Source organism: Arachis duranensis, chromosome 2 (assembly GCF_000817695.3).
Source record: "Arachis duranensis cultivar V14167 chromosome 2, aradu.V14167.gnm2.J7QH, whole genome shotgun sequence".
Classification (NCBI taxonomy): Eukaryota; Viridiplantae; Streptophyta; class Magnoliopsida; order Fabales; family Fabaceae; genus Arachis; species Arachis duranensis.
In genome coordinates this window covers 1,563,671-1,582,144 of record NC_029773.3, presented here as the reverse complement: position 1 = coordinate 1,582,144, position 18,474 = coordinate 1,563,671, and the positions used below count along the sequence as shown (strand labels likewise).

Sequence of the window (18,474 nt, the reverse complement as noted above, 5' to 3'; positions counted from 1 at the left end):
GATAATTTATTTAATTTTTAGTTTAAATTAAAATAAAATTATATATTCAATTTATATTTGTTTATTTATTTTAATGATTGTATATAATAGATAATATATTTAAGCATGTTTTGAAAAAAATTATTCAATTTTATATAATTAAAAGTTAACTATAAATTTGAGACTAAGAGGAAGTAAAATACAATAAATATATGAGGGGTAAAAGTAAAATAAACAATTAAAAATAAGGTAACAAAAAATAAAAGAATAAAAAAAGATAGAAAAGACAATGCATCTAGTTGATAAAAACATACTGTAAAACAAATTTAGTATAATCAATAAATATAAAAGATAAAAAACAAAACTTAAGATATATTTTTATTAAAAAGTTTGAAGAAAAACATTATGAAGAATAATCTATTAATCAAGTTCTATGAAATTATTATAGAAAATTTGAAATTTTAGTAAGCAAAATAATAACTCTTTTAAAAACTATTAATCAAAATATATAAAAGCACACTCTAATTCATATATATAAAAAATAATAAGAGAATAATTTAAATTAAATTTATTTATTTATTTTCTTATTTATTAAATAAATTAATATTTATCTTGGTCATATCAAATAATATAATTGATTAGTTGTAATTAATGTTGTTTATCCTAGTGATATAATTAAAACTATGAAGGTAAAATTAAAACTAAATGTTAAGGATAAAATTAAAACAAAATAGCATTTGCTATTTTGTAAATTTTTTTAAATAAAAATTATATTTATACACCTTTAAAATGTATCACTTTAATACAATAATATTTTTTATTAAAAATAAAAATTATGATAAATATCTCATATATTTGTTAGTAAATTATATACAACTATTTTTTTTAAAGCATATCACTTTTATTATATAAAAATAACTTAGATACCTTTAAATGTGATTATGATAATTAACTAAGTATTATATATTCTTTACAAATTTATATTTAATAATTTACCTCTAATAATATATTTAATAGTGTAACAATTAGTTTGTTGTATTCGTAAAATTTTTAATTATAGTAAAAATGTAAGATATGATGCAGAAAAAAACTAAAGCGACAAAAATGTTCTACTAAAAGAAAAAATATACTTTTGTTTATTTTTTAGACATGTATCTATTTTTTTTTCAAGTTATAAGTTTTAATTGATATAAATTAATGACAATTAAATGTACTAAAAACAATAGCAATCGATAAGAAATAAAAATTAAATAAGGCAAACATGGTCTGAAAAAATTAAAATAAAATAAAGGTTTTCAATTATAATCATTAATTATAATCATATATATTTACTTCAAGATTTATATTTCGAAAACTCAGAATATTAATATTTTGTATTTTTTCTTTTTTTAATTTTAGATTATCACAAACGAACATTAGTTACTTTCCAATAATGATAATGTTTTTAGAAAAATAAACATAATTAAATAATCTTAAAAATATATAATAATTTTTAGAATAACAAAAAAAATGTACAATTACCTAAATATAACATTTGTATAGTAACTGAAATTTAATTACCAATATAAAAATTATATATAATATCATATTGTAATCAAATGAGTGTTTAATAAAAAAATTTAATATTTATATAATATGACAAAATAAATTGAAATTTGAGTTTAATCATATTAAACGCTTAAATTTAGATTTTCATAAATTAATTTTTTTTATTTTATTTTTTTGTCAAAGTGAATTATGCAATAAAAAATAGTCATAAAGACATTATTGATGTTCAAATAATAGAATTAAGATCATATTAATTATATTTATACAATAATCTAAAACTATAAAAGTTATGTATCTTTATAAATTAAGTTATATTAAATTATAAAATATCTAGATATTTAATCAACTTAATTAATTAGTTATAATTGATTTGATTTAATAATTTAAAAAATTTTGAATAACACGATTTAAAAATATGTCAATCCAAATAATCTAGATTGAAGATAAGAAAAATATAACTAAATTATATAATACAACATAATATTTTTAAAATTTTTTTATAGCACATCTAATACCAAGATATTTATTATCATCTGTGATATAATCTAATTTCACAATTATTTAAACTTTGTTTTTTTTTTTAAAAATCACTTTATTTATTTTGAAAAAAATATTTACTCACTATTATAGTTTAAATAAAATATAAATAGATATTAAACCAATTTCTTTTAATAATTACTCAATTACAAATATTCATCAGAGACATAGAATTTAAGAACATACAAAATAAATATAACATCTACGACCTTTATACTAATACGATAAGATGATCATCATACATTTTTTGGTGAATTTTATGGTGCCTTTTATTGTGGCGCTTAAATTGCCTAATTTACTTTTATAAGTAAAAAATAAAATGTATAAAGTAAAACTAAAATATTTAAAAGTTTATTAAATATTATTTTTTTCCCTTTTTTAATAAATTTGATATCATGATTTAGACACTATAACATTCACCAAATTTTTTTAACACAAATTAAACGAACAACATATAATAATAAAAAAATAATCAAATACAAAAAAGTTATATTTAACCGGCTGCTCCGGCTATGACCGCAGTGTTACTTTTAGAAGGCTGGGCCTGACAAGGTCTCAAGTTAGGTCCTCCACATAGGCCCCGATTGTTTCCATATGAAGCCCTCACTTTAGTATAATTAAAGTTTGGAACTCGCCCGGACAAAAGATTGTTAGTTACATTGAATGTCTTGAGCCGTCCGAGGCTGGCGAATTGTCCAGGAATTTGACCAGTAAGCCTATTAGAATCAAGTTTAAGGATATTAAGATAGGTACAATTCGCAAGGCTTTTGGGTATTGTGCCGGAGAATTCATTTGATGACAGATCAAGAGTGACCACATAAGTAAGAAGAGAGGATATATCCGCCGGAATCGTTCCAGATAGCTTGTTGATTGAAAGATCCAACCCTGTCAAACTCGAGCAGTTCCGAATGGCACGGGGAAACTGACCCTTTAGCCCCATATTTGAGAGATTGAGATTCAAGACCCTGTTCTCATCAGGGTGCCAACACTCAACCCCAATGAATTTACATATAAACCCTTCGGTTTTGTCATTGAAAGTCCAAGATTGCAAATAATTGTAAGGGTCTTCAAGGGATCCCTTGATACTCTTCAAGCAGAAGATATCAGTATCAGTTCCATATGCGGTTCCAAAACTACTAATCAGCACCAAGAACCCAAAAACAATACTAAGAACCATCTTCAACCAAGGATCCTAAAAATCCAATCTTTTTAATTAGAAAACTACTCCAAAATACTCAAAATTGGTATCCAAATTCAAGCCACAGCACAAAACCCTAACGTAGTAACTAAAACAACCCTCCTAACAACATAACCTGAAGAAAGCAAAAAACATTCACAGAAGCCAAGTCAACCACAATCTTAAAAACATAAAACACACAAAACATACATAATCAAAGCACAAAATCAAAAACCATAAGAAACCCAATATAGTTGACTTAATACCCAAACGGAAAAACAAAAACTTTTTCTTTTTTTTGGCATACCCACCTGGTAATTTGAACAACCCATATGAGGAAAACCCATGAAGCCTAAAAGGAAAGTAAAACAAGGTCAACTAAGAAACACAAAATTAGTAAAATTGAGAACTTGAACGTGACCAAGAATAGAAATAGAAATAGAGAGAATAAGGAAGAGAGGACAAAGAAGTGTTAGTTACCTTGCCTCTTTTGAGCTGAGTTCTTTTGTTGCGATGATATTGTGGTTGTGAATTTGGGGAGAGAGAAAAAGGGAAATTTGAAGGAACGGGTCAAAGAAGGAATGGCCAAAATTTTCTAAGCTTGATTTAGCGAAGACTTGGACCGTAAGAACTAAGGTTGCGAAAATCGAACCGGTCAATAAATTGGTAGAGTGACCGGTTCAGCGGTTTAGTGATCTGACCGTGGTCTAATCGAAATTCAATCGATTTAGTTAAATATAAAATAAAATTATAAAAAATTAATATATAATTTTCAATATTTAAATTTGATAAATTTTAAACAAAAATCACACCGTATAAATTACATTTAACAAAATAAATCTTCGGCCATAAAAAATATTCTTTCAATTTTTTTAGACATTCTTATGAAGTACATTATTTCAAAAAAAAAAAACTTCCTGTAGTTATTGGCATCAATGTTTAATCCATGTCAACATTGTTCCAAGCAGGTACTTCATGACTGCAAAACCACCACAGCTCCAATCTCAGTTGACAACAAAACCACCACAGCTATATTTCAATACAAAAGCATCTCAAACACTGATCCATTCTCTTCTTCAACTTCAACATGCAAACAATATCCTCAGATCCTCAGCAAACAATTGCATCAACAACAAAATCATGAATAAATAACAAATAAATCAGAAACAACAAATAACAAATAAATCAAAATAAACCAGAAAATCAAAATAAATGAAAATCATGAATCCAGCAAACAAATAAATCAAAAAATCATGAATAGAAAATAAAAAATAACACATAAATCCATTCCAGCGAACAATAAACCAGCAAGCAGAGGAATCAGGGAGTGTTAGAGACTGAGACTTGAGACCTGAGAGGGTTGAAGGCTTGAATCAGAGAAGAAGAAACTTGAGAACTGAGAACTGAGATCTGAGACCTGAGAGGGTTGAAGTAGAGACTAAGAAATGAGACACGGCGACGGCGAGGAGCAGCGAAGCGGCGCGACCCACGGCGAGGAGCAGCAAAGCGGCGCGACTCACGGCGACAAAGCGAGCTCGGACAGAGAGGGCGACAAGTAGAGAAGGGGTCGGCGATGAGTTTAAGCTCTGAAATGGGATGGTGGGTGGTGGCTATTCTTGGAATTCGAAGAGAGGAGAGGATTATGGCCTATGGGTGGGAGCTAGGGTTTTCTGGTGGGTATGAGTGAGAGAGAGAGAGACAGAAAGGGGTGGGGTGGGGATTCAGGGATTGGGGCCTTTAGAGAGACAGAAAGGGGTGGGGTGGGAATTCAGGGATTGGGGCCTTTTTGGCCTTTCATTCGTTTTTTTTTTTACTTTTTTTTTTTACCTTCGAAACGACGTCGTTTAGTAGTTTCGTTTAAAAAAAACCGCTAAAAAACCGAACGGTTCTCCCGGTTCACCGGTTAACCGCCGGTTCGATCGGTTTTTTACCGGTTTTTTGCCAGGAGGTTTCTGACCTTACCCGAACCGGTTAGATGACCGGTTCCCGATTTTTCTGGTTGAACCGGCTGGTCCGGTTCGGTTTTCAGAACCATGGTAAGAACGCGAAGACTTCTGTCGGTGTGTTTTGTGTTTGTGTTTTGTGGGGAATGGATTTTTTAATCTTCAACAGTCTGTAGTCTACGATTGAACAAAATCTTCATTCTTTCTTCTTAATAATTGTAGTTCTTTTTATTGACTGTCCTTCTGTCAGAGTGTAGGCAACCAGATTTGAGCCACTATTAGCTGCTATCAGGATCTTTTCTCTAAGCTGCAAAGCTTGATTTCTTTGAGACCAAGCTCTGATACCAATTGATGGTAATCAATGGCTAAGAGAACGATGGTTGAATCTTAGCCTCTTTTTCTGAATATTACTTTCTGCCTTTTAAGATAACTTCAGGAGATATTTCTACTTTTTGTCTTATAACCATTCAAGAGACATTTTCTTTTTGTCTCGTAATGAGATATTTTTCAATTTTGTCTCCTACGCAATAGAAATAGAAATAGAGTAGAAGAGAAAGAGAAAATCACACCCAGAAGTATCCTGTTTCAGCTGCTAAGTGCAATGCAACCTACATCCAGTCTCCATCACAACAGTGATGGAATTTCACTATAATCAATTGATTATATACATCAATTCTTCCCTAGGAACTACCCTTTTCTATCCGGGACAAATCCAGAATCTATCCCGAAAACTGAACTTGACTTGGTTACCTACCAAGCTTTCAACTGCTAAGTACTAACCCAACTTGCAAGGGAATCCCCACAGGATCATGATACACAACACAGATGTACAAAGGAACTCTTAGACATCTATGACTTTTTCTTTAATTTTGCACTTTCTACCTTTTTCCTCTCACTGGCTTTTTCTTATAAACCTCACTCTATTTGTCTTTTTTACCATGAAACTCAGACAGACAAAACTAAAGAAAAGAAAACAAAATAAAACCCATCGAAGGAGAAGAACTCTGTAAGCTTAGGGTACCTATGAGAACTCTGTGCTTTCTCTCCTTGATCTCAATCATTGCCCGTTCACCCTTATTATAGAAGGGGAAGCTTCCAAGGTTGAAACCGGTTCAACCAAGCCACCAATATCTTCTTCTTCAACACAAATTCGGTTCGGACAAAGAAGAGAGAGGAAAAATCGAAAGCAAATCAACATGCATTTACCTCTCTCTCATCCCTTCTCATCAAGCTTCATCAATCTGAGCATTCAATCTTGACTTTGTCCCCAAGAAAGAATTCTGACCCTCGATGAACTCTTGATCCTTGACAGCTTCATCTGTTCCATTTTTGCTTCTTCCTCCACATAGCTACTGTAGCTATCTTCTGTGATGGATGAACAAAAGTAAAAACGAGCTTTACCTCAGAGATCTTCTTCTCTGACCGAAACCGATTGCTTCTACTTTTGGCATGGAGATCTTAAAGCTTCTCCTTCACATCTTGCCTTTTGTGGCAAAGACCTCAGCCAAGTCATGCCTACGATCTTCTTTTTGCTAAGGCCATCATCACCTTAGCCTTTTGCTTGCTTCTAGCTTCACTGCTTTTCTGATAACTTGTATCTTCTTCTTTCCTGTTTGACATGACCAAAACAAAGAGAGAGAGGAGAGAGAAGACATAAATTTTTTCAAAGAACAATTAAATGAATTGAAATTTCACTCACATTACTCAAGAAGTGGAGTAACGTGTAGAACCATCAATGCAATTAACTCCATTTAATTTTCCTTTTCAGTTACCAATACATGGAGTCACGTGTTTGGCTTTTGGTTACTTAAGTATGAGCTTAATTGAGTTGCAATATAAAATCCATTAACCATGAGAGTTTTGATTACCAAGGAATATAATTAATTGAATTAGAATTTGGATTCCAGTAGGTAACCAAAGCATGCCTTGGTGAAATTAAACTCAATTGAATTTTTACTTCCAGTAACCAAGAATGATAACTTTGACAATTTAAATTTCCTTTGGTTTGTGACCACCAAACGAGTTCCTCTCTCAACCTTGGGTCAATTGTTTCATTTCATCATGGGCTTGTGATATGGGCCTCTTTGGATCTTTCTTCTTTTAATATTCAACCACTAAAAGTGAACAATTATTATTGGGCTGAAATATGTTTAGTAACAAAACTAGGCTTTTATCACTTGAGCCAAAAAATAATTTTATTTTTCACCTGCACATTAAACCAAATCTATCATACAACCAATTGGAAGCAATTAAATAAGACACTTAATAATAATTTTAATAATTTCTAATTTACATTTTAATAATGTTTGATCATCATTTAATTAAATATAAGTTTTCCAAACTCAACAATCTCCCCCTTGATGACAAATATTATTAAACTTGAATTGAAAGGAATAAAGTAGGAAACTTCTCTTTGATTTTGCCGAATCCTCCTCCTTTCCTTTGTTCAGTGTGCTCCCCTTAATGTGTGCCTAATTTCAAAGAAATATTCAAGCAACCCACACCTGTATGCAAGTTCTAAAGGTTCCAATAAGATAAAGCATTGAAAAAATGAAACCCTTTAGTCCGAGCCATAGTTTCACACAAACATTGCTTGATAACACCTTAGATAATGATTTCATAATCAGAATAGAAATTGAAAATAGGGCTGCTAACTGCTCTGTTTTTATTATCCATTGTGTTAAGTGATTTCATGTTTAGAAGGCAAAGATTGGGTTGAAGGAATGAAGAAAAAGCATGTAAAAATGGAGAACTCATGAAGAAATGAAAGAATTGTTAAGTTGTCAATCCTGACCTCTTCATCCTAAATCGATCATAACTTGAGCTGCAGAGATCCAAATGAAGCGATTCCAGTAATGTTGGAAAGATAACATCCGGGGCTTCAAAATGATATAAAATTTACCATAGTTTCCTGGCATTTAGGGATGTGTACGCGTCATTCCATGCGCACGCGTCGTTCCACGCGCACGCGTCGCAGGATCCGCGTGGGTCCATTTTAGCAACTCGTGGCCAACGATTTCTAGCTCATTTTGGCCCAATCCAACTCATTTCTAATGCTATTGAACCCAAGGATTGAAGGGGGATGAACCAAGGAGCCATAATTTAGTTTTCATCATGTTTTAGGTTAGAATTCTAGAGAGAGAAGCTCTCCCTTCTCTCTAGAATTTAGGGTAGTTTAGGTTTAATTTTCTTAAATCCAAATTTCAATTCTTGTTTTGATTTAGTCTTCCCTTTTAATTTCTTGTTATCACATCTTTTCTCTTCTAGTTTTACTTGTCATTTCTTATTTTGCTCTCTTTTATGTTGATGAACCATTGTTGGATTTTAATTTCTTCTAATACAATTTTATGTTTCCATGTTTCTTTTATGTTTATCTTCATTGCTATTGTTGATTTCTTGCTTATGTTAGTTATGGGTTTCACTAATTCTTGCATTTTGTGATGTTTACTTTTCTTGCACTCTAGGTGTTTGATAAAATGTTTACACTAGTTTTTTAGTAGTTTTCTTACTCTTGGCCTAGGCTAAGGGAATTGAGACCTTGAGTTATTGAGTCTCATTGAATTGGAGATTTGAGAACCCTTAGTGGTCAATTTGATAACCATTGACTCTAGCCTACTACTAAGTTAATTAGTAGCTAGGTTAAGACTTATAGATTGATGTTGATCGAGCCATTTGACGTACTTCAAGTCTAGGAGTAGATATTACGTACTTAAGGCTTTTGGAAGTAGACTTAATGAGCTTGGTTCCTCATAATTGTCAATATATGATTTGTAGACAAGGATGGTGATCTCAATTACCTATGTCTAGCCAAGAGTTATTTTCATTTATTTTATTAGTTCTTGTCATTTTACTTTCTTGTCATTTATTTTTCTTGACAATTATAAATCAAACCCCCTTATTCCTTCATGGCCAATAATTGATCACTTCATTGCAATTCCTTGTGAGACGACCCGAGGTTTAAATACTTCGGTTAATTTTCATTGGGGTTTGTACTTGTGACAACCAAAATTTTGATTGAGGAGGACTGTTTGTTGGTTTAGAACTATACTTGCAATGAGAATTCATTGAGAAATTCTTTGCCAACACAATTTTTCTCTTCATCAATAACTACTCTAGATTCGGTTGGGTTCTTTTCTTAGCTCATAAAAATGACGCATTTCATGCTTTCTCCACTCTTTGTAAAAAGATTCAAAATGAAAAGGATTTGAAAATTGCTCACTTGAGAAGTGATCATGGAAAGGAGTTTGAAAATCAAGATTTTGAAAAATTTTGTGATGATTTTGGTATTGCTCATAACTTTTCATGTCCTAGAACCTCTAAACAAAATGAGGTAGTTGAAAGAAGGAATAGAAGCCTTCAAGAAATGACTAGGGCAATGCTTTGTGAAAATGATGTACCAAAATTTTTGTGGGCTGAAGCTGTAAATATAGCTTGCTATATTCTTAATAGAACCATCATTAGAAAAGTTTTAAAGAAAACTTCATATGAGCTTTGGAAAGGAACTCCACCTAATCTTAAGTATTTCCACATTTTTGGATGCAAATGTTTTGTGCTTAATAATAAAGAAAATCTTGGAAAGTTTAATCCAAAATCTTATGAAGGAATGTTTGTTGGATACTCTACCACTAGCAAAGATTTTAGGATTTATCTCAAGGAACATAGAACAATAGAGGAATCCATACATATTTCTTTTTGTGATTCTAATTCTATTCCAAGTGCTGTGTTAGAAGATGATGCAGGTAGTGAAACTAAGCTGAATCAACAAGTCAGTCAAGAGAATCCCAAGTCTATCCCAGCTACTGAAGCGGTCTGTCCAGAAACGTTTCGTCAGAATGAAGAAGACATTTCTATTTTGTCTCCTGATCAAGCTAGAGAAACTAAAACAGAGCTGTCAACTGAAACTCATCAAGGCAGAACCTTACCTCAAAGGCCACGAGAATGGAAGTTTTTGAAGGGTTACCCACATGAATTCATCATTGGTGATCCTTCCCAAGGCATAACCACTAGATCCTCAAACAAGAAGCAAGTTGAAAAAGGCAATGTTACCTTCTTATCTCAATTGGAGCCTCTCAATGTGAAGCAAGCTCTTGGAGACCCCTCATGGGTTAAAGCCATGGAAGAAGAGCTAGCTCAATTTGAAAAGAATGAGGTTTGGACACTTGTACCAAATCCAAATGGTAAGAAGGTAACTGGTACAAAGTGGATTTTTAAAAATAAATTGGGTGAGGATGGTACTGTTGTTCGTAATAAGGCTAGATTAGTGGCCCAAGGTTATGATCAAGAGGAAGGAATTGATTTTGATGAGTCATTTGCCCCAGTAGCTAGAATGGAAGCAATTAGGTTGCTTCTTACCTATGCTGCCTACAAGGGTTTTAAGATGTTCCAAATGGATGTCAAATGTGCATTCCTTAATGTTTTATAGATAGAGAAGTATTTGTGGCTCAACCCCCCGTTTTTAAAAGCAAAGAGTTTCCAAACCATGTTTTTAAACTCTCTAAGACTATTTATGGTCTTAGGCAAGCTCCACGAGCTTGGTATGAAAGGCTTAGTACCTTCTTGTTGGAAAATCAATTTCAAAGGGGTACCACCGATACTACTTTATTTATAAAAGAATCTAATGATGACATTTTACTTGTTCAAGTTTATGTGGATGATATTGTGTTTGGTTCGGCCAATGAAACCTTGTGTGAAGAGTTTGGAAAACTTATGACTAGTGAGTTTGAAATGAGTTTAATGGGTGAATTAACCTTTTTTCTTGGACTTTAAATAAAACAAACTCCTAGTGGTATTTTTATTCACCAAGATAAATATGCAAAATAGTTAATCAAGAAATTTGGCCTTGAAAACTCCAAACCGATGGGAACACCTATGCATCCAAACACTAAACCTTATAAGGATGAAAGTGGCAAAGATGTGGATGAAACACAGTATAGAGGAATGATAGGCTCACTTATGTATCTTACATCCTCTACGTCGGATATTGTTCAAAGTGTAGATGTATGTTCAAGGTTTCAATCTCACCCAAAGGAATCCCATCATTCAACCGTTAAAAGAATCATTAGATACATTAAGGGCACATGTGATCTTGGCTTGTGGTATCCTAAATTTAATGAGTTTTGTGCAGTAAGGTTTTGTGATGCAGATTATGCGGGTGACCGAGTGGATAGAAGAAGCACTTCTGGAATGTGTTGCTTCTTTGGAAGCTCACTCAACATGTGGTCAAGCAAGAAACAAGCCACTGTTGCACTATCCACGGCTGAAGCTGAATACATATCTGCCGCAGCTTGTTGCTCACAATTAATTTGGTTAAAAACTTAATTAGAGGATTACAAATTGAAAATCAATAGTATACCTTTATTTTGTGATAATTTGAGTGCTATAAATATTTCTAAAAATCCTGTACTGCACTCTAAAATTAAGCACATTGAAGTAAGATATCATTTTATTAGGGAACATGTGCAAAAAGGTACTATTGATATCCAATTTGTGAAATCCGAAGAGCAACTGGCTAACATCTTCACTAAACCTCTATGTGAAGATAGATTTTGTTCTTTGAGAAATAGTTTAGCTAGGGATGATGGATTTAAGTTCTGTTGAATAAATGCTTTGTTTCATGCCTCTGTTTGTTTTTGTCTCTTAGGCAGCAGGGACACAAATCTGGACAAATGATGAAATCTTCAAAGGAAGACTTATATAAAGCCCAAAAAATTTGTGGATTAAACATGGAGAATTGTGCCCTATTGCCCAGCATGCTGTAACCACCTTTTGGGCCTACGTAAGACAAACTTTGTTCACATGATATGGGCTCATTATCTTTAAATCATAAAACTCTTTTAATTTTTGAAATTAATTTTTCAACATGCCATCACTTTACTCCATTTCAAGTCATGTCAGTTTTAATCTTTTTTCATTTCTCATGACTTGTGTTTTCAGTTTTCATGTTTTTAAAAAAGGTTTAATTACTCTGTTGGTCCCTATAGTTTTGCGAAATTTTCAATTAGGTCTCTATACTTTTTTTCTTTTTAATTGGGTCCCTGCACCAATTTTTTTTAAAGAGGTCCTTCGTAACAGTAATTGGTTTAATTATATAGGGACCCAATTAAGAAAAAAATTGGTACAGAGACCCAAATAAAAGGGAAAAAAAGTATATGAATCCAATTAAAAATAAAATTTGGTGCAAGAACTCAATTAAAAGGAAAAAAAGTATAGGGACCTAATTAAAAATTTTGCAAAACTATAGGGACCAATAGAGTAATTAAACCTTTAAAAAATTCAAATTAATTTTTGAAAACCGTTTTCATTAATGATTTTGCTTTAAAAGAGAAGGTTTGTTCCTAGTATTAATGACAGTTCTTTTACTCCTAAAAAGCAGATCATATAAAAGGGTAGCTGTTTGAGACACCCTTGTTATTTATGCTGTTTTGAACTCCATTCTCATATCTTTAGCTTACTTTATGATTTGTCATATGCGGGACTATGTGGAAAGTGATAAAAGGAGTAACTTACCATATGGTATGTTTTTGACTTGCTTGATTGAGCATTTTAATATTGATTTGAGAAATGAGTCTGTTGAGAATAAAGTGTCCACAATCAAAGGTGGTGGTGTACCGCAACATGCTAAAGGTAAAGATGTTCTCTTAAAGTTTGCTACCATGTCCAAGCAAATGGTAAAATTCAGCAAAGAAGTTAGAAAGCTTGCATTGCAAAATGAAAGGCTTGGCTTAAGTTTCATGAAAGGGTAAACTTGCTCTTAAAGCATTTGGATTTCATTAATGAAGACATGGCTCATTCCGAAAAAGAAGATAATGTTCTAGAATCTGATGCTGAATCTTCTGATGCCTAAGATTTGCTCCGTGATGTGTCTACTGCTGAACACTTTTATTTTGTTATCTTTGAACTTATTTTTACTTGAACTGTTGACTGTAATTAATTACTTTGATACTGTTTATGTTTTAAATATTATGGACTACATTGTTTTTCTATATTTTGTTTGTAGGGTCCCTCCTTGATGATAAAAAGAGGAGGAAAAGATTAAAAAATGGCTGAATTGAAATTGAAAATAGGGCTGCTAACTGCTCTGTTTATTATCCATTGTGCTCTATTTTTGAGCCCTATTTTGATACGTTCTACCCTGCATTCATGCTCTGTTTTGGTCCATTGTGTTAGTGGATTAATTTCTATTTTGATATGTTCTACCCTGCATTCTGCACGTGACGCTCTCTCACGCGTACGCGTCAGTCACACGTACGCGTTGCTGGTCATTTGCGCTTGTCACGCATATGCGTCGCTCACGCGTACACGTCCCTGTAAAATGCTCCAATCCACGCGCACACGTTAGCCATGCGTGTGCGTAGCTCCTCGCTTCTAATCTCTTTAGTTTCTTTTGTTCCTTCCACTTTGACATGCCTCCTATTCATCCTTTAAGTCATTCATGCCCTGTAAACCTGAAAACACTTCACAAATACATCACAACATCTAATGGTAACAAAGAAGAATTAAAAATTGACAATTTAAAGGCTTAGGAAGCAAGTTTTCAATCATGGAACAAAATTATGAAGGATTTGTAAAACCATGCAGTTTACATGAATAAGTGTGTGAAGAATTGATAAAATCCACTCAATTTAGCACAAGATAAATCATAAAATAGTGGTTTATCATTCCTCCTTTATAAGTATCATAAAATAAATAAAAAATGTTTAATTTGTTACCTGAAGTATAACAATCTATCTATTAATATATAATAAGAGAGTAGTAATAAGTTAGTTGAATGATATGTGGAGCATTTCATAAGCAACATGTGACATTCTACAAGATTGACAAGTGTTAATGCTTAAAGTTAGACATATAGCAGTGTTTCTCCTTTATAAGTATCATCAAGTAAATGAAAAATGTTTAATTTGTTTCCTAATGTATAACAATTGAAATAAAAAAAGAGAGCCTGTACGCAAAAAGTGATCAAAAAACACAAATGGATTCAGATATATAATAAGAGAGTAGTAATAAGTTAGTTGAATGACAAGTGGAGCATTTCATAAGTAGCTTGTGACTTTCTGTAAGATTAACAAGTGTTAGTGCTCAAAGTTAGATACATGGCAGTACTCGTCTTTTATAAATATCATAAAATAAATGAAAAATGTTTAATTTGTTACTTGAAGTATAACACTCTATCTATTAATATATAATAAGAGAGTAGTATTGAATGACAATTAGAGCATTCCATAAGCAACACGTGGCGTTCTGTAAGATTGACAAGTGTTAGCTCTCAAAGTTAAGACACATGGCAGTGCTCCTCCTTTATAGTATCATAAAATAAATGAAAAATGTTTAATTTGTTACCTAAAGTATAATAATTGAAACAAAAAAAGGGAGCCTCGACGCGAAAAGTTGTTAGGAAACACAAATAGATTCAGTTATATCTGGCGGATAGACACCAGATGATAATTAATTTAATATTATTTCAAGGACATATTTATTTGAAAGGCATTATGGCACTCTTCCATTTGCTTTTCATTCTGTGTTTATATCGTCCCATGAGAAACAAAAAACCTTTCTTGAAAAAAATAGTTGAAACCAAACACATTATGGTTGAAACATATGATTTCGTTGAAGATGTTAATGCAAGAAAACTTGCATAGAGTTTTAATGTTCATGTCATTAGGATTTGGGAGCTTCCAAACAGATTCAACCTGAAAGAGATAAATTCCATTGAAATAATTCTTCAGGATAGTAAGACAAGTAATTCCAACAAGTGGAGACAACCGGTTATAAATATATTTTAGTTATGAATATTATCCTTACGTTGTGTATTCTTAACAATGTGCAAGGTGGTAGGATTCAAGCTTCGATTCCAAAAGCCATGGCAAAAAAATGGAGGGTGTCATTGTCGAGTTTCAAATGTACACCATGAGCAACTTTATTGTAATTAAGAAAACCAATCCTATGAAGAGAGTCACAACAGGGATATATATCCTTACTTTCTCACATAGGACCCAGGTTGATTATGTTGTGAATCCAAGTTTCCCACTTGAGCCTTTTCGCTTTAGGACGATACCACAGCTCATCAATGCTGAAAGGTTTCAGGACAATGAGTTATTTGGTAAGTTAAAATAATATAATTAATGATATTCATGCTAGATGTCAAGCCATTTTGGGATGCGAATGCACTAATGTTTTAAAATGACTTTTTGGTTTAGACCTTATTGGTGAGGTTGTTGGAAAGGAGGATCTAAGAGATTTAATCACAACTAAAGGAAAAGGAGACAAGATGTTTGGCAGTAGTGTTACAATATCTCAAGTATGTTCGTTAATCAATATTCATTTTTGAATGCTGGTCCTAATTGATAGATATGAACAATAAAAAAAATTTATAATATATTTCAGGAACAATAGGATTAATTGTGTGCTGTTTGGTGGCATGGTTGACCAAATACTTTCACATTTTGAGAAAGGAAGGGTGGAACCTCTTATTGTTGTACTGCAGTATTTCAGAGCAACGAGGTGGAATGGTATGTGTCTTTTAATGGTCAAGGTTCTATTGTTTGTTAAAAAAAAGTTAGCACATAAAAGTTAATAAGCTAGCTTGAGAACATCCTCATGATTTAACACAGAGAAGACATCTGTTCAGAGCCACTTCGATATTTCCAAACTACACATAGATGACAAGATATCAGATGTTAAAACACTGATATTGATACTGATACTGATCTGTGTATGGTAAGAGTTTATTAGTTATGAGTTATCATGTTTCCACCAATAAATCATGTTGAAACACGAGTATCTTTTACATTTATGCTAATACAGGATTTGGTTGAAGAGTATGTTTATAGTATCAAATCCAAAACTTCGGCTGCAAGAACTTTTTGTTGTCTAAAAGCAACCCCTTGAAACTAAACAAAATTGATGAGAAAAGACAGTTCTCTACCAATAAATTTAGTAGAAAAGGGGGCAAGAGGCAAAAATTTAGAGAGAATAAGGAAGAGAGCACAAAGAAGTGTTAGTTACCTTGCCTCTTTTGAGTTCTGAGTTCTTTTGTTGCGATGATATTGATATTGATAGTGTGATTGTGAATTTGGGGAGAGAGAGAAAGAGAAATTTGAAGGAACGGGTTAAAGAAGGAATGGAAAAATTTTCCAAGCTTGATTGAGCAAAGACTTAGACTGTAAGAACGCGAAGACATGTGTGTGTGCTTTGTGTTGCTGACTCGCTTTTGCTGAAAATAAATAAAAAGTAATAGTTGGTCTTTAATTACTAAATTATTATATAATATTTTATTCTATTAAATAAATCAATTTAAAAATTACTATTTATACATCAAATACTCTTAGGCCCGTTTGAATAGGTTTATAAGTATCATCAAGTAAATGAAAAATGTTTAATTTGTTACCTAATATATAACAATTGAAATAAAAAAAGAGAGCATGTACGTAAAAAGTTATCAAAAAACACAAATGGATTCTTATATATAATAAGAGAGTAGTAATAAGTTAGTTGAATGACAAGTGGAGCATTCCATAAGTAGCTCTTGACTTTTTGTAAGATTGACAAGTGTTAGTGCTCAAAGTTAGATACATGACAGTACTCCTCCTTTATAAATATCATAAAATAAATGAAAAATGTTTAGTTTGTTACTTGAAGTATAACACTCTATCTATTAATACATAATAAGATAGTAGTATTGAATGACAAGTAGAGCATTCCATAAACAACACATGGCGTTCTGTAAGATTGACAAGTGTTAGTGCTCAAAGTTAGACACATGACAGTGCTCCTCCTTTATAGTATCATAAAATAAATGAAAAATGTTTAATTTGTTACCCAAAGTATAATAATTGAAACAAAAAAGAGGGAGCCTATACGAGGAAAGTTGTCAGGAAACACAAATAGATTCAGTCATATCTGGCAGATACACACCAGATGGTAATTAATTTAATATTATTTCATGGACATATTTATTTGAAAGGCATTATGGTGCTCTTCCATGTGCTTTTCATTCGGTGTTTAAATCGTCCCATGAGAAACAAAAAACCTTTCTTGAAAAAAATAGTTGAAACCAAACACATTATGGTTGAAACATATGATTTCATTGAAGATGTTAACGCAAGAAAACTTGCATGGAGTTTTAAAGTTCATGTCATTAGGATTTGGGAGCTTCCAAACAGATTCAACCTGAAAGAGATAAATTCCATCGAAATAATTCTTCAGGATAGTAAGACAAGTAATTCCAACAAGTGGAGACAACCGGTTATAAATATATTTTAGTTATGAATATTATCCTTATGTTGTGTATTCTTAACAATGTGCAGGGTGGTAGGATTCAAGCTTCGATTCCGAAAGCCGTGGCAAAAAATAGAGGGTGTCATTGTCGAGTTTCAGATGTACCCCATGAGCAACTTTATTGTAATTAAGAAAACCAATCCTATGAAGAGAGTCATACCGGGAATATGTATCCTTACTTTCTCATATAGGACCCAGGTTGATTATGTTGTAAATCCAAGTTTCCCACTTGAGCCTTTCCGCTTTAGGACGATACCACAGCTCATCAATGCTAAAAGGTTTTAGGGCAATGAGTTATTTGGTAAGTTAAAATAATATGGTTAATGATATTCATGCTAGATGTCAAGCCATTTTGGTATGCGAAGGCACTAATATTTTAAAATGACTTTTTGGTTTAGACCTTATTGGTGAGGTTGTTGGAAAGGAGGATCTAAGAGATTTAATCACAACTAAAGGAAAAGGAGACAAGATGTTTGGTAGTAGTGTTACAAGATCTCAAGTATGTTCGTTAATCAGTATTCATTTTTTGAATGCTGGTCCTAATTGATAGATATAAACAATTGAAAAATCTTTTATAATATATTTCAGGAACAATAGGAGTAACTGTGTGTTGTTTGGTGGCATGGTTAACCAAATACTTTCACATTTTGAGAAAGGAAGGGTGGAACCTCTTATTGTTGTACTGCAGTATTTCAAAGCAACCAGGTGGAATGGTATGTGTCTTTTAATGGTCAAGGTTATATTGTTTGTTAAAAAAAGTTAGCATATAGAAGTTAATAAGCTAGCTTGAGAACATCCTCATGATTTAACACAGAGAAGACATCTATTCAGAGCCACTTCGATATTTCCAAACTACACATAGATGATAAGATATCAGATGTTAAAACACTGATACTGATACTGATACTGATTTGTGTATGGTAAGAGTTTATTAGTTATGAGTCATCATGTTTCCACCAGCAGATCATGTTGAAACACGAGTATCTTTTACATTTATGCTAATATAGGATTTGGTGG

General features: G+C 32.3%; 2 protein-coding genes across 6 annotated transcripts in view; both read right to left on the bottom strand.

Annotated features, from left to right (window-relative positions):
* The window catches only part of LOC107472713 (probably inactive leucine-rich repeat receptor-like protein kinase At5g48380), a 30,962-nt gene that overhangs the window by 12,282 nt on the left and 206 nt on the right, over window positions 1–18,474 (bottom strand). Inside the window, exons 1-2 of one of the 5 annotated variants that reach the window (XM_052256980.1) lie at window positions 16,186–16,200; window positions 3,553–3,593 (exon numbers count right to left, since the gene is read on the bottom strand). The gene's annotated coding sequence lies outside the window, so the exon portion shown is untranslated. Of the gene's footprint in view, window positions 1–3,552; window positions 3,594–3,721; window positions 3,843–16,185; window positions 16,201–18,474 lie in introns of those variants that run through there. The other 4 variants (XM_052256976.1, XM_052256979.1, XM_052256981.1 and 1 more) reach the window with 4 other exon arrangements.
* Window positions 2,558–3,241, bottom strand: LOC107472714 (probably inactive leucine-rich repeat receptor-like protein kinase At5g48380). Its single transcript, XM_052257201.1, has one exon. The coding sequence runs from the start codon at window positions 3,239–3,241 to the stop codon at window positions 2,558–2,560; it is 684 nt and encodes a 227-aa protein (XP_052113161.1).

Excerpts from the sequence above, each read along its gene's own strand:
- LOC107472714 (XM_052257201.1), bottom strand. The coding sequence starts at position 3,241 with ATGGTTCTTAGTATTGTTTTTGGGTTCTTGGTGCTGATTAGTAGTTTT.